Genomic DNA, 15,275 nt, shown 5'->3' on the forward strand with positions numbered 1-15,275 from the left:
GCCTAGAGAAAACAGTGGACAGAGTTCACAGCTTCCACATTTGCGAATGTCAGGAAGACACTCAGATGTTACACGGACTGGTGGAGCAATTTTTCTCGGTGGAAAGCCTGGGAATATCCGAGACGCCGCCTGTAGAGTCCGCTGAAATTCAACGATCCAAGCGGATTCTTTTGGAAACAACCAAACGGATTGGTCAGCGATTCGAGACGGGGCTTCTCTGGAAGTATGACTATTTCGAATTCCCGGACAGTTACCACATGGCAGTTCGGCGACTGCAGTGTTTGGAGAGGCGCATGCAGAACGAAACAGTCATCGGAGAGAGTGTTCGGATGCAAATGTCCGAGTATCAGGAGAAAGGCTACATCCACAAAGCGACCAGAAAAGAGCTCGATGAATCGGATCCAAGGCGTACTTGGTATTTGCCGTTAGGAGTGGTAATCAACCCCAAAAAGCCATCAAAAATCCGAATTTTCTGTGATGCGGCCGCGAAGGTGGATGGAATCTCTCTTAACACGATGCTGATGAAAGGGCCCGATCTTCTAAACACGCTACTAGATGTACTCTTCGCCTTCCGAGAAAAGCGTGTTGCTCTGTGCGCAGATCTGAAGGAAATGTTCCACCAGATTAAAATACGACCAGAAGATCGACATGCACAGCGCCTGCTTTGGCGTGAAGATCCCGCTGAAGCACCCGATGTCTATTTAATGGACGTCGCCACATTCGGAGCTACATGCTCACCGTGTTCAGCACAATTTGTAAAGAACAGGAATGCAGAAGAACACGCCAAGGAGTACCCGGCCGCAGCAGAGGCAATCATTCGAAAACATTATGTGGATGATTATTTAGATAGTGCTGACAATGAAGAAGAGGCTGTGAAACTAGCACAAGATGTCAAACATGTTCACTCGCTCGGAGGATTCAATCTACGAAACTGGCTTTCCAACTCCAAAGATGTTCTAGCACGGGTCGGGGAGGGCGAGCTAGCCCCAAACCTCATCACGGAGAAATGCTTACAGCTGGACAAGCATAGCTCCACTGAACGCGTACTTGGGATGTTTTGGAAGCCGGAGGAAGACGTGTTCACGTTTTCCACTGCTGTGGCCAGCGAAGCAGATCACCCAACAAAACGACAAGCCCTGCGAGTAGTCATGAGTCCTTTCGATCCGGCGGGACTGTTGAGTTTCTTCCTCATACACGGCAAGATTCTGATACAGGATTTGTGGCGAGCGAAGACCGATTGGGATCAGCCGATACCAGAAAAACTGCTCGGAAAATGGAAGCGGTGGATAAATTTGTTCCGCTACATGGATCAGATCAGCATTCCGCGTTGCTACTTCCCCCAACGTTCGATACAGGACATCGGATCTTTGCAGCTGCACATCTACGTCGACGCAAGCGAGGAAGCCTACGCATGCGTTGGATATATACGTGCTCTGTTCCCCGACGGGATTCAAGTAGCGCTGGTTGGCGGAAAGTCAAAGGTGGCACCGCTTAAGGCACATTCTATTCCACGGCTGGAGTTGATGGCCGCGGTTATCGGCGTGCGCTTAGCCAAGACCATACTCAAGGGGCACTCGCTAAAGGTCGATAAAGTATTTTATTGGAGCGACTCAAAGACGGTACTCGCCTGGATAAACTCGGACCATCGCAACTACCGGCAGTTCGTCGCATGCAGAGTGGGAGAGATTCTGTCAAAGTCGAGAGCAGAACAATGGCGTTGGATATCTACAAAAAAGAACGTTGCAGATGAGGCGACCAAGTGGGGAAAAGGTCCCTGTCTGTCTAACAATAGTCGATGGTTTCGTGGAGAGGAAGACTTGTATCTGCCGGAAGAACAGTGGATAACTAAAGTGCTTCCTGCCAATCAAACGACGGATGAAGAGCTGAGGTCGTGTATGGTACACCGCGAAGCATTAGCGCCACAACTTGTCAAATGGGATAGATTCTCAAAGTGGACGCGATTGCAGCGATCAGTAGCGTACATTCATCGTTATGTGCAGAATTTGCGGCTTGCTGCGAACAAAAAGCAACGTATGGAAGGATTGCTAACGCAAGAAGAGCTAAGTAACGCTGAAGCCACAATATTCCGCTGGACTCAAAGCGAAATGTACTCGGATGAAGTGACAGCTCTTTTTAGTGCAAGGAACGAGCGTACAAATCAACAGGTGCGGCTGGAAAAGACCAGCTTAATCCGTAAGCTGTCGCCGTTCATGGATGAATCGGGAGTAATTCGTTCAGACAGTAGAATAGCTGCCGCCACGTATGTTTCGTATGACACGAGGTTTCCCATAATTCTCCCCAAGGAACACCGAGTTACACATTTACTGGTTGAATGGTACCACCAGAATTATCTGCACGCCAACGGAGAAACAGTCGTGAACGAGATGAGACAGCGCTTCCACATCTCCCAACTCAGATCGTTCGTCCGCATGGTAGCTAGAAAGTGTACTATGTGCAAAATGAAGAAGCCTGTTCCAGCGATTCCACGAATGGCCCCACTACCTGCGGCCCGGGTACAAGCATACGTGCGTCCATTTTCTTTCGTCGGTGTTGATTACTTTGGACCAATCAGCATCAGAGTAAATCGCACCATCGCCAAACGGTGGGTCGGATTGCTCACTTGTATGACCACTCGAGCAGTCCATCTGGAGGTTGTCCATACGCTATCAGCAGAGTCCTGTAAGATGGCTATCAGGCGCTTTATCGGACGCCGAGGAGCACCAATTGAGATCCGCAGTGATAGGGGCACGAATTTCGTTGGATCGAGTAACGAATTGAAGCAGGAAATGGGCAAAATCAACCACCAGATGGCCGAAACATTCACCAATGCAAATACAAAGTGGGTATTCAACCCACCAGGCGCACCGCACATGGGTGGGGCGTGGGAGCGTCTGGTGCGGTCAGTGAAAACCGCACTTGCCGCGATGGATACTTCACGAACACCGAATGAGGAGACATTGGCAACAATACTGATAGAGGCTGAGAGTGTAGTGAATTCCAGGCCGCTTACATATATCTCTCTGGAGACGGCGCAACAAGAAGCTCTCACGCCGAACCACTTCTTACTTCTTAGTTCGAATGGAGTGGCGCAGACACCACGGAATTTGACAGACCCGAAACAAGCTTGCAGGAACGACTGGAACCTGTGCAGAACGATGGTTGATCAATTCTGGCGTCGATGGGTACGAGAATACCTTCCGACCATCGCACGTCGGACGAAGTGGTTTGAGGAGGTTAAGCCAATCGAAGTCGGGGACTTGGTCGTTATAGTAGAGGAGAAGATACGCAATGGATGGGTGCGAGGACGTGTAGCCAAGATCTCAGTAGGACGCGATGGACGCGTACGAGAAGCTGTAGTGCAGACTGCGGACGGCATGGTTCATCGACCGGTTTCGAAGCTAGCGAAATTGGATGTAGCAGTGAGTAAAGCCGAGCCGGAGATACCGGACCAGCCTTACGGGTCGGGGAACTGTTACGGCATCTCACACCGATCCCGTACGGTTAATCCACGAATGAATACCCCTCGGAAGAAGACGGATGAATGACAACTGACAACGAAGTGTCTTGCAGCACACAATACGAGGTTGAAGGAAAAACAGCCGTATAGAATTAAACCAAAAGGCACTGAAGCTACACACATTTTCTTTCTCCCAAAATTAGATAGTATAGTGAATTATTTGATTTATTTGATATTATAAAAAACAGTAAGTTTAAAGCAGTTTTTGTGAAATTCTTAAAATTAATCCAAAATACCTCCATTAGGTGGCAAATAGCCAGAGAACAACTGTTCTCAATTCTTCATTGGAAATCGAGGAATTATTTGAGGTTAAAAGATCGTGAGTAGCCTGAATTGAAACATTTAGTTCGCCCTTTATACTAAATTTAAGTCTCTTCTAGCCTGTTCGGCTCAATTAGAGTAATTTGAAAGGCTTTCGATTGTTGGGAAATTAGGAGAGTATCAAGAGACCGATGTAAGTAGAACATCCCTAGGGTAAAACAAATATATTAATAAAAAGTTTATAGCTTTTAGCTCACACAACATAAACGCAAAACTGTGTTTGCTCAAAGGACCTTGGAAGCTCCACCGCCCAACAATCATGGTTAAAAACTTGCAGCAGACCAGAATCGAACCGAGGATCTGGTGATTGCCAAGCGCGAACGCTAGCCGCTCGGCTATCGACGCGGTTGGATTGAGAGGGAACGAAACGCAAATAAAAAGCGTTCATGATAGCACAATCGTGGTTGGAATAGTAAATTTAAAAACACGTTCATGGTTCTCATTACTGCAACGCTTGTTTCAGTGTAGTGACACTTCATATCATATCCAGCGTAACATGTGAAAAATACCGAGCTAAAATATAAATGAACTTTTGCAAAGTTTCAAAATACTTTGTGCACATACGATATAAGACCGTTCTGTATTGTTAATGAAATTATTTGCTGGAACATTGTATTGCGGTTTTTTTACCACTTAGACTGTAGTGATCTGAATTCCGTCTTCCTCCAGCTTCGCTTTCGATTTCGTTGCCCCTTTTCGATCACAGTCGCCGATACAATTATCTTGATATTCATGACAGTTTTCTCCTGTCGGCTGAGGGTGTATTATCTTCTCTTTGTTCTCGACTCATCAGCTGATCTTGTTTATACAACATAAACAACTGGTCCTCCGATGTTTACAGTCTTCGTCATTGTTCTCACGCTCCAGATGGTCGTGTTATCGTGTCAAAACCAGCTGGTAGTGACCAATGATAATATATACCGAGGTGAGGAAGACGACATTTAGTGTGAGCGACATCCGTGTACGGTGCAAAATGTATCACAACTACAAGCAAGCGAGCTCCCATAAGAAGCCGTGTAAAATAGTGACCTATTAGATTTTTGTTTACGTTTTTTCTTGTTACTAATTTACTGCAGAAATTTGTTTTTAGGTGTTAAAGTATACGAAACAACTAAGATTTCTTAATTTCGTTACTAAACAGCTATTTTTTGATTATTTTGAAAAGTATTATATCTAACGATGTAGGAGTAACAGCGCATTTTGTATGGAGTCCAGTGTTGTTAGAATCACACTCAACGCTCTTTATGCGAAGTATGCTGTCATTGAATTTTGTGCGCATCGTTGATGATTATTGTTAGTTTATCTCATGATGTCGAATTAATATCAGTATCATCATATTTTCTGCAAGTAAGCGCATATAGTGATACTTTTTTGAATCACTATCCGGTTTTGGTTGTGCACGGTGTTTTTACGGTACGTTTTCAAATGTTAAGCTCGAACTCTACAAATCTAAAATCATAACAATGAGAAATGTCACCGAGGGACGTCAATCCAGTGTACACGATCAAAAGGAATCAACCAAAGCATGGTTTAGCCACCTTTTTCGTCAACAGATGGTGCTGTTGGCAATGCTATACGGGTCGCCAAATTTGTGTATTGGCTAAGTGGAAGTGAACCATATTGTTAATATAATATATTTGACTGCATCCACGTCAGTTCATGCGGGAGTGTATGGATTGGGGAAAAGGCATGGCAGAGAGGTTTGCTTCTGTGGTTAGCAGACTGCCTATGTATCAGGCGTAAGAAAGGCGTGCGCGTGAAGTAGGAAGCGTTAGGGAAACGGTTTCTTGTCCGTCTCTGGTTCTAGCGTTTGCTATGAACGAATAGTTTGAGTGTGATATATTTAGAATGGAAGATAGAAGCAAGTGAGAGATATACAACTACAAAGTACGAGGAAAGGGACGGGCCAGGGGTTGAACCTATGACCTTCTGCATATGAAGCAGAAGCGGTAGCCATCAGACCACCAACCCCGTCGATTATTTTATTTTCAAGTAATCAAGTATATATAATCAGAACATTCTCACCAAAATTCATCCAAGGTGGCGTTCTCATCAAATCAAATCAGCAACTAATTTGGAATGCATTCACCGGTCATAAAACATTACATTCAAGAAATCTTTGATCACACGAAACGCGCTGGAATTGTTTTTCACTATACGATATCGAGGTTTTTTTTAAATATTTTGCTTCCGAACTCCAATCCGGATGGCGTAGCACCAGCCAAATCATCGGCAAAATCGCGAAACGAGAGCACGAAAAAAGTGTGGCAAGCAAAACAAAACACGACCGTTCGCGACAACGCCTACTGCGAACCAGCATGCTTATGGTGAGTGAGTGGCCCAAAACCGGTGAACATGAATTACGAGATCCCATCGCAATCACTTCAGTCAAGTTTGTGATTACGATGAAGCAATACGTTCTGCTGCTTTGAAGCTACAGTTGCTTCAAACCACTCCCGGGATACAATACCAATGTAGCATAGACCCCAGAACTGTGTCGCTGGCTCGAAACAATTCTCACAGAAACTTAGACAAAATCGTTACAGAACCCTGGAAGAGATATGCGCAGAATCCCGATTAGGATACTCAGCGCCTATAATCTTTTTCGATAATTATAGAAGAAACCATTTTCTACTGACTAAGTTTTCCAATTATCCGAAAATGTTGCGTACAGTAACAAAATTTTACCCGCCGTACAATATAGCGCATTGCGCTTAAAACAATTCCGGGTCGAAGTGCGGGATGGCGTCGGATTGATTAGGTGTCTTCACTGCATTTGTTCAGCGAGAGATAACGAATACTATTTTGAATCATATTCCGAACACTTAAGGTCAACAGTGACTCCAAATGCCTCTGACAGACATTAATTAGGTAGATGATATCGGTGATATTTTTTATTTATTCGCAAAACTTAACTGTTAGCTATTGGATGTGCCAACACGAAAACGCTGTGTTAATTCTGTCTCATTTTCCGAACACCTTGATACAAACTCCGAGAACAAGCAAACTTACCCTATAACAGCTGTTATCTAATGGTGGCACTAGTGACGTTGACTACAATGAAGATGCTGATGACGAAGATGACGATTCCCTTTCGGATGTCCACGTTTCAGGATGGTTTCTCAAATTTTCTATAATGAAACAATGCAAAGAACGAACCATGAGTTTTGTTTCGATAGTTGGTAATGCATTACTAAAAGTGTTTACTTTTGTTTTATTGGATTTTCGACATACTTTTTTTTGGGTAGCACTTCCATAGTTCACTACCGCATATTTCGTATAATTTCTTTTACAGTTTAGAGGTTAATTTGTTCTTTGTTTTTTTTTTGTGTGGTTTCGTCTATTTAGTATTTTAACAAGAAACTGAAGGAAGTTTTTGAAGATATCTCGAATTTTGAACAGGAAACGAATTCTTTCTAAGAAAAGAAGAAAAAGCGTTCGAACAAAATAGCAATTAATTTTCAGACAATAAATCCTAGAGGTAATAATTTTGCTAATGAGGGATAAATTTCTTTGAATTGATGCAAAAACTTAAATAATAAAAACAAAAGATCATTCAATTGGAATCTATACATTTGAGACATCGAATTTCTAAACAGACATTTAACTAAATTGTACACGGTTTTTCCTTTCTGTCTAATTGTGATTTTCGTGTGTTTTGTTGTAATGTGGTTTTACCGAATTTGTTATTTTCTGTCCTCCAACTATTTTTTCCATTTTGCGATTGTGGTGATTTTGTTAGAATATATGTGTGTTTGCGTGAAGGTGTTTAATTGTTTAGGTATTGGTTTAATTCTGCCTGTTTTGTAACATTTTTATCGGTCAGTTCGTACTTTGCTGTAATTATTTCTAATCCATTGTTTAAGATAAGTTTGCGCCTGTTCAATCAATATGCTCAACGACGACACCTTCAAAAATTGAGGATTGGATACTAAAAACTAAAGCGAAAGCTGTGTATCGTTAATAGGTTAAAGCATGTTTTTCCAAGCCATTGATCGAATCGAATGCTACCCAAAATAGGAGAAATGGAACCGAAACGGTAGTCCTGTTTAAAGATGCTCACCGTAAGAGCAGAAAAGAATCACTTTGATTCACAACACATAGATAGATTTTTAAAGAACAATATAAAATGTAAGAAAATCAACTATTCCAATTTGTTTCAAAAGAAAACATAAAAAGATATAAGAAGGCATTATGCCGGCAACGCGCGGCGCTGCCAGGAAATCATATGTGCTAGAGTGAACAATCTTGATCTCCGTTAAACTCAACGAGAAAACAAAGTTTAACAAATATTCAAAGCGAACACAAATGCTCACGGTGAGGACTTCAACAGTACGGCAGGACTTGAAACGTATTGGATGTGTTTCTCCGGTTTCGATTGATCAATTGGCAAATTACCTTATTAATCAAGCACTTTTTTCTTTTACTATTGGTATAAAATTTACTTTTTGTTGCGTCCCTTTGGCAGGGTCGCTTTAGATTTTTTTCACTTCCTTCCATCTCTATCGCTACACCGTTCTGTTATACCTTTTTCAGTTTTTTTTTTTTCAATTATAACTATTTTTCTGATTTCTTTCGTCAAACTATAGTCCTTTCAACGGGGACGATCTTCGTAGTGTTAGAAAACTGAGGAGAAGGACAGTAGGAAAGCACAGAAAAGGGGGTTCTGTTATTCAAGGGGGAGGTTGTTAAAGAGTATACTTAACCAGAACCTATGAGCATTTCAAACAGGCACCTTCTACGTCGAAGTCGAGAACCAGCAGTTTGGTTTCCTCCGTTCCGTTACGCGAACCGACAGCGCATATCAGCTTCGTATCGTTAGCCCTGTGGAAGAGATCGGTTTTAGTATAGCATAAGGAATTTGCACCCAACACTGTAGAAAATCTTCACGTCGAATTCACCAAGCATTATTTTTAAACGTCGATTCCTATTTCATGAGATTCGTATAAAATTTATCCTATGTCATGTCAGTTAAATTTACATTTCAAGTAAAAATCAAGTGAATAACACGCCTGGAAATTAGATGTGGGTGACTGGTTGATATGAGTAACCAATATGGCGTCGAACATGCCTCGTCAGTTTTACCCCATTAAACTGGAATTCGTTAATTGAAAGAATTGATTGATTGATTGATTGACCAGAATAATCGAAATTGCACAAGGAATTAACAGATGTAGCTTGAGAGTAGCTTTCCATCTTCAATGTACACTTTCGAGAATTCCAAATGTTAAAAAGTCAATAGCGGCGCCAGCCACATCCTTACGGTCACCGAGGAATGGACGGAATGTTACCAGAGACCGAGATCACCACTGCATCTCCATGGTTGTCATGGGAAAGAGTTTTCTTAGTGGGGAGGGATCATAGCTGCATGATCAGCATTCACCTTGGTAAATGATGCGATTCATGCAACCTCAGTTCAAAAAATCACCTAACAGTACTCTAATAACAACGTGAACATATGCTAAGTCGACACTTTTAGCGTCGAACCGTTCAAAGATTATTTTTATAATGATAAAAATAAGGTAAAAGGAAAGGTGTGGACGTTAATGTCAATGTACAACAGTTTATATCGACACTTACAATTACGAACTGTTCACATTCTAATAATTATTCATTTAGTTGGTGTTACATCAATTAATTTGATAAAGCCTCGTTAACGATGTTACGCCAACTTACTCGGTCCATCCCTCCAACTTCGATTTTGGCCCACGCTCTCCAGATCTTGTTGCAACATGCCCTGCCCAGCGCACCCTTCCGGCATTCGCCACCTTCTGGATGCTGAGGTCGCCGTAGAGCCTAGCGAGCTCGTGGTTCTCCACCGCCACACACCGTTCTCCTGCACACCGTCAAAAATGGTCCTAAGCACCCTTCGTACGAACACTCCAAGTGCTAGCACCTTTTCCAACATGATCCATGCTTCATGTCCATAGAGGACCACCGGTCTTATTAGCGTTTTGTACATGGTACATTTGGTGCGGGGGTGAATCTTTCTCGATCGCAGCTTCTTCTGGAGTCCATAGCGCCTCCATATTTCACGACTTACGTTGTTATCAAGCGTTAACAAAAAAGGATCCGAGGTAGACGAACTCATCAACGCACGACACCTTTTATCGCGATGTTGAACAGCAATCACGAAAGTCCGTCACCTTGTCGAAGTCCCCGGCGGGATTCAAACGAACTGGAATGTTCGCTCGAGATCTTCACGCTATTCTGCACACCGTCCATCATTGCTCTTATTAGTCTTGTGAGCTTCCCGGGAAATCTGTACTTGTCTATGATTTTCCATAGCTCTTCGCGGTCGATGCTATAATAAGCCGCTTTAAAATCGATGAACAGGTGATGCGTTGGGACTTGGTATTCACGGCATTTCTGGAGGATTTGCCGTACAGTGAAGATTTGGTCCATCGTCGAGCGGCCGTTGATGAAACCTGCTTGATAACTTCCTACAAACTCATTTACTATTGGTGATAAGACGACAGAAGATAATCTGGGATAGCATTTTTATATTGCTCGACGTTTTGTCGCGTTCCTTACATTGCAGCCCGCGCTGCATCGTTCTCCTCCAAAACCTGCCTGCATTCTTCGTCGAAGCAATCATTACATGTCCTTTCCACGTACCCGACGATGCTCTCGGCTGCTTTCCTCAAGAGGGGCTTCGTCAAGCTCGCTCTCTTCCGGTAACGCTACCTCGAGATGCTACGCGTATGCGGTTGTGACGTTCGGTTGGGCCAGTCGCGCTAGGTTATACCGAGGCGGGCGTCTATACCGTACATTGTTGATGACGGATAGTTTCCCCATCACTAGATAGTGCTACGAATGGCCATATTCTTGGAGGCAGCAACAGTCGTAAGCCGTTCTCGCTCGTCAGCCGGTGGGCGCTGAACTTTCCAATCGTCGGTCTGAACTCCTCCTCCTGGCCAAACTGAGCGTTCAAATCACCTATGATGATCTTGACGTCATGGCTTGGGCAGCGGTCGTACTTGCGTTCGAGCTGCGCGTAAAATACGTCCTCATCATCATCAGTGAGTGACGGCAATGCACGTTTATTATGCTGATGTTGAAGAACCTGCCTTTGAGCCTCACTTGCACATTCTTTCGTTGATCGGCCACCACCCGATCACACGCATTTGAATATCACCCTTCACTATAAAAGCTGTTCCCAGCTCACATGTGTTGCCGCAGCCCTGGTAGATGATATGATCAGGTCCGTCCCACTCGGGCTCAGATTGGGTACCACTTCTAGTACTGCATTTGGTACCTCGGTAGTGCGAAAGGTACCCAAGTTTGACAGATCGCAGTACACTTTGAACGGCATTCTAGATTACCTTATAAGCCATAAAATTTTGGGCAATTGCAAGGGACAAGGGGGTCTTTAATTTGTCTTTGGTATGATTGCATCTAAACGTTCGCACCATCGAACCTATCCAGCACACCTCCTGCAGCGCTACGATGCCGAAACCGCGGATCTTCAGTACATCGGAGAGTATGCGTGTGCTTCCGATGAAGTTGAGAGATTTACAGTTCCACGTACCGAGTTTCCAATCGTTAGTCCATTTTCGTCGCTGTGGTCTTTGCCGATTGTTCTGGTTCTTATTCTCTCGTTGACGTTCTTGTGCTGGTGTATTTTTACAGTTGACTTGTAGGGCCTGACACCAACCCCCTAGATTTCCGGAGGACAATTCCCCCTAAATGTTCGGAGGGCCATAGTGCGCAGTTTAGCTTAGAGTCCTGAAGGTTTTAGGCGGAATCCATAAATTGCGTAACGCTCTAGGGGGAAAGGGAGTAGGCAAGCGTTACGGTTCATAGAAAAATTTGATTTTTTTCATGCAAAAATCATTACCGGAGGCCCCCCCCCCTCCGGGGGGTGATCGGTGGGTCAAAAATTTCCATTTTTAGCGTTACGTAAAAATTCTATGCTGATTATCAATTTGTTACTGGTGGCTTTTCGTACTCATGTTGCGTACACTAGAGCAGCGAGCTCGATTTGGCGCACGGGGGTCATCTACACCTAATAACTTTAGGGTCGTTGGTGGACCACTTAGCGTCCACATACGGACTTCAAATTTTACCCTGATTTATTTCTTACCAAAACGAGCACTTTACAATGACGAACTTATAAAATTTCGTATTTTCGAAAAATAAGAGACGGCCGTTCAGAAGCTGTAAAAAGTAGCTTATCGGTATGCTTATTTCACAATCGCAAAATATCACTTCGGCGACGCGAAAACCAAAACTCGATTGCACTCAGAACGCGCGCAAACTAAAACAAACAAAAATCGATGACGACGCAAAACCTTTTTTTTCTGCTTAGGCTTTCACGAAGCACTTCCCCCCTTGTAAAAATAACAGGAGGTTGAGTAAACTCTGAGATAGTCTTTTTCACAGTAATCCTTGTAAAAATTACAGAAGGTGGAAACGTTGGATGGCACTACACGCAGCGAACTGGACTATCGAAATTCATACATTTTGTCTTATGAAAGATGGAACGATCATCGCAATACGAACGCTTTATGTATCGTTTTAGCATCACTCCATATCAAGGCGTCGATAGGCGCGGGGTGTACGCACGAGCCTATCGGTCGCAAGGTCTTTGGTTCGATTCCAGGTTGCCGCGAAAACTATTTTTGTTTTCAAATTTTGGTTTCATAAGGCAAATTTATGAATTTCAACCCGATTCCTTGTGGCGAATGTTCATAAGGGGTTCCTATGTTTATCGGTAGTCCATTTGTCTGAGTGTAGGATTTTTTGGAGCAAGTTCTGAAGAAATATTTTTAAGTATCCCTTGAAACAAAATTTTCTGGGAGGCTTGGTGGGGGAACTTTTAGTGGAATTTGTGGAAGGATCTCTGGAAGAGTCCCTGAATGTATGCCAGAAGTAATCTTTGAAGCAATCACTAGAACAATACCTGAAGCATTTTGCATGAAACATCTGATGAAATTAGCATAAGCATAAGCATTGATGACCGTACACTTCGTAGTTGCTACTCCGTGATTGAGTGGAATAATCAAAATACAGGGAACCAACGGAAGTAGTTTGGGAGTAGCATACATTCTTCTTCTTCTTGGCATTATACGTACGCCCTGGGACAGTGCCTGCTTCTCAGCTTAGTGTTCTTATGAGAAGTGCTCATATTAACTGAGAGCTTTCTTTTCCAAATTGCCATTTTTGCATTCGTATATCGTGTGGCAGGTACGATTATAATCTATGCCCAGGGAAGTCAAGGAAATTTCCATTACGAAAAGATCCTGGACTGACCGGGAATCGAACCCAGACACCTTCAGCATGGCTTTGTTTTGTAGCCGCGGACTCTAACCACTCGATTAAGGAAGGCCCTTGTAGCATACATCTTCAATGTATAATTTCGAGGATTCCAAATTTAGCAATGTCAATAACGACGCCGGCCACGTCCTTTCGATCCTCGGGGAAGGGAAGGAATATTAGTTTGACCGAGATCACCTCTGCATCTCTATGGTTTTCACAGGAAGGAGTTTTGTTAGTGGCAGGGTTCAAAAACTATATAATCAGGATTCACCTTGGTAAGTGATGCGATTCACGTAGCCTCTATTTGAAAAGTTATCTATCAGTGCGTCGACAAGTTTAATGTCGAACTATTCGAATGTTATTAAAACAAGAATAAGGGCTTATGCCGACACTTCTAGTGACGAACCATCCATTAAATCCGATTAAATAAACGTAGAACTGCCACGATACAAATGAGTGTTATCACAAGTATGAAACGAGTCCACCAGTTGTTAATCCATCCTTGACTTAAGTCACGTTCTCGGCATCAACGAATTTACTTCACACACTGCTAAGTAAGGTGTTGAACCGGGTAAAAAAAAACAAATTTAACTCCGGCGTCACGAGAGACCAAATCCGAAAACATTTCACTCCGGAGACGCGAAAACCGGATTCGTTTGCTTGGGCTTCACGAAGAACAAACAAGAAATATGATATGAAATTCCTGAAAAATTAGTGGAATCGTCTAAAGGATTCGCAGGATTCGTTGCAAGCAGAATTATTAAAAAGTGACTGTGTAGAGACCTTCTTCTTCTTGGCATTACGTCCTCACTGGAACAGAGCCTGCTTCTTAGTTAAGTGTTCAATGAGCACTTCCACAGTTAATAACTGAGAGCTTTCTTTGTCAAAGTTGCCATTTTCGCATTCGTATATCGTGTGGCAGGTACGATGATACTCTATGCCCAGGGAAGTCAAGGAAATTTCAATTACTAACACATGCTGGACCGACCGGGAATCGCCCCAGACACCATCAGCATGGCTTTGCTTTGTAGCAACGGACACCACTCGGCTAAGGAAAATCATTTTGGTTAAAATATGGACTTTAGAGACCTTCAGTTGAAATAGGGACTTTTTAGAGACTCGCATTAAAATAGTTACCAAGCCTCTAAAAAAGAGACCTGCTACCAGCCCTGGAAGAGGCATAATCATTTCACTTACAACGACAATACTGAATGTTTGTTAAAGGTCGTTTTGAAAGGTCTCTCAAATGATGATAAATCACTTAAGTGTGATACTAAAATCCCAAGATAGTAGGTACTCATTTTCAAAACCCGGACAAAAATCTTGCCGAAGACTCTAGTATTTTTCAACCAGCTTGTTTTTGTCAATCTTTAACCTTTTTGAAAACAATTACTTTGAACAGATTGATGATTTACACCTAAGATTTTACTGATTTACTGTGCGGATTTCCATGCAGGGCTGGTAGCAGTCAGACAGCAAAATAATAGTGACTTTAGTGACCAAAATGATGAAAAAAGTGATTAAAAAGTGACTTGAAAACAACAAGTCAATACAGAGTCAGAATTAGGGCGAATGTGAAGCCTAATACATTCTCAGAAAAACAGATTTGAAGTTCAGCGGATGTAATTTTAATTCTATATTATGTTTCCGATCAATTTAATCGCATGATGCATTTTTGTAGGATCCGTTACAATATTACTTTTGCAGCAAAATATTTAATTTATTTACATATTATGAATAACATGTTAAAATAAATAAAAATCCATCATGCGCCATTCATCAAAATTTAGAATTGTTGCGCCCCTCGGTTTTTCGTCTCCTTTAGTTTGACAGCAGCGATTGCGCCTTTTGACCTCGTCCTTCTGGTTTGACAATCATCAGCTTCGCCGTTTTGCTACGCTCTTTCACACGAACCTTCTTCACTATCGACCTTCTGCACACTCAGTTTTAAATGCGCCCTGCTGCCACACTCAATCTCAAATGCGCCCGGTTACCGCAAGGGGGAAGTTGGGCGAAATTGACATCAGAGTTTGTATCGAAAGAGAATATCAAATGCGCCTTTATGTTTTTCTCACTTATTTCGTGAAAAACTTTATTTTTAAGGTACAGATGTGAATTATATGATTGTAATTTATCAAGTAAAGTGTTAGGTGAATAAAACTCAGTTTGTTTACAT

General features: G+C 42.7%; 1 protein-coding gene across 6 annotated transcripts in view; it reads right to left on the bottom strand.

The window, feature by feature from the left end:
• The window catches only part of LOC5574535 (F-box/WD repeat-containing protein 7), a 122,531-nt gene that overhangs the window by 22,257 nt on the left and 84,999 nt on the right, over nucleotides 1–15,275 (bottom strand). For 5 of the 6 annotated variants that reach the window (XM_021843579.1, XM_021843578.1, XM_021843581.1 and 2 more), the window contains 2 exons: nucleotides 8,574–8,662; nucleotides 6,851–6,969 (listed from right to left, as the gene is read on the bottom strand). In XM_021843579.1, the coding sequence (XP_021699271.1) occupies nucleotides 6,893–6,969; nucleotides 8,574–8,662 (166 nt within the window). In that variant the 3' untranslated portion in view covers nucleotides 6,851–6,892. Of the gene's footprint in view, nucleotides 1–6,850; nucleotides 6,970–7,003; nucleotides 8,663–15,275 lie in introns of those variants that run through there. The other variant, XM_021843583.1, reaches the window with a different exon arrangement.

This window comes from Aedes aegypti, chromosome 2 (assembly GCF_002204515.2).
Source record: "Aedes aegypti strain LVP_AGWG chromosome 2, AaegL5.0 Primary Assembly, whole genome shotgun sequence".
In the NCBI taxonomy this organism is placed as follows: domain Eukaryota; kingdom Metazoa; phylum Arthropoda; class Insecta; order Diptera; family Culicidae; genus Aedes; species Aedes aegypti.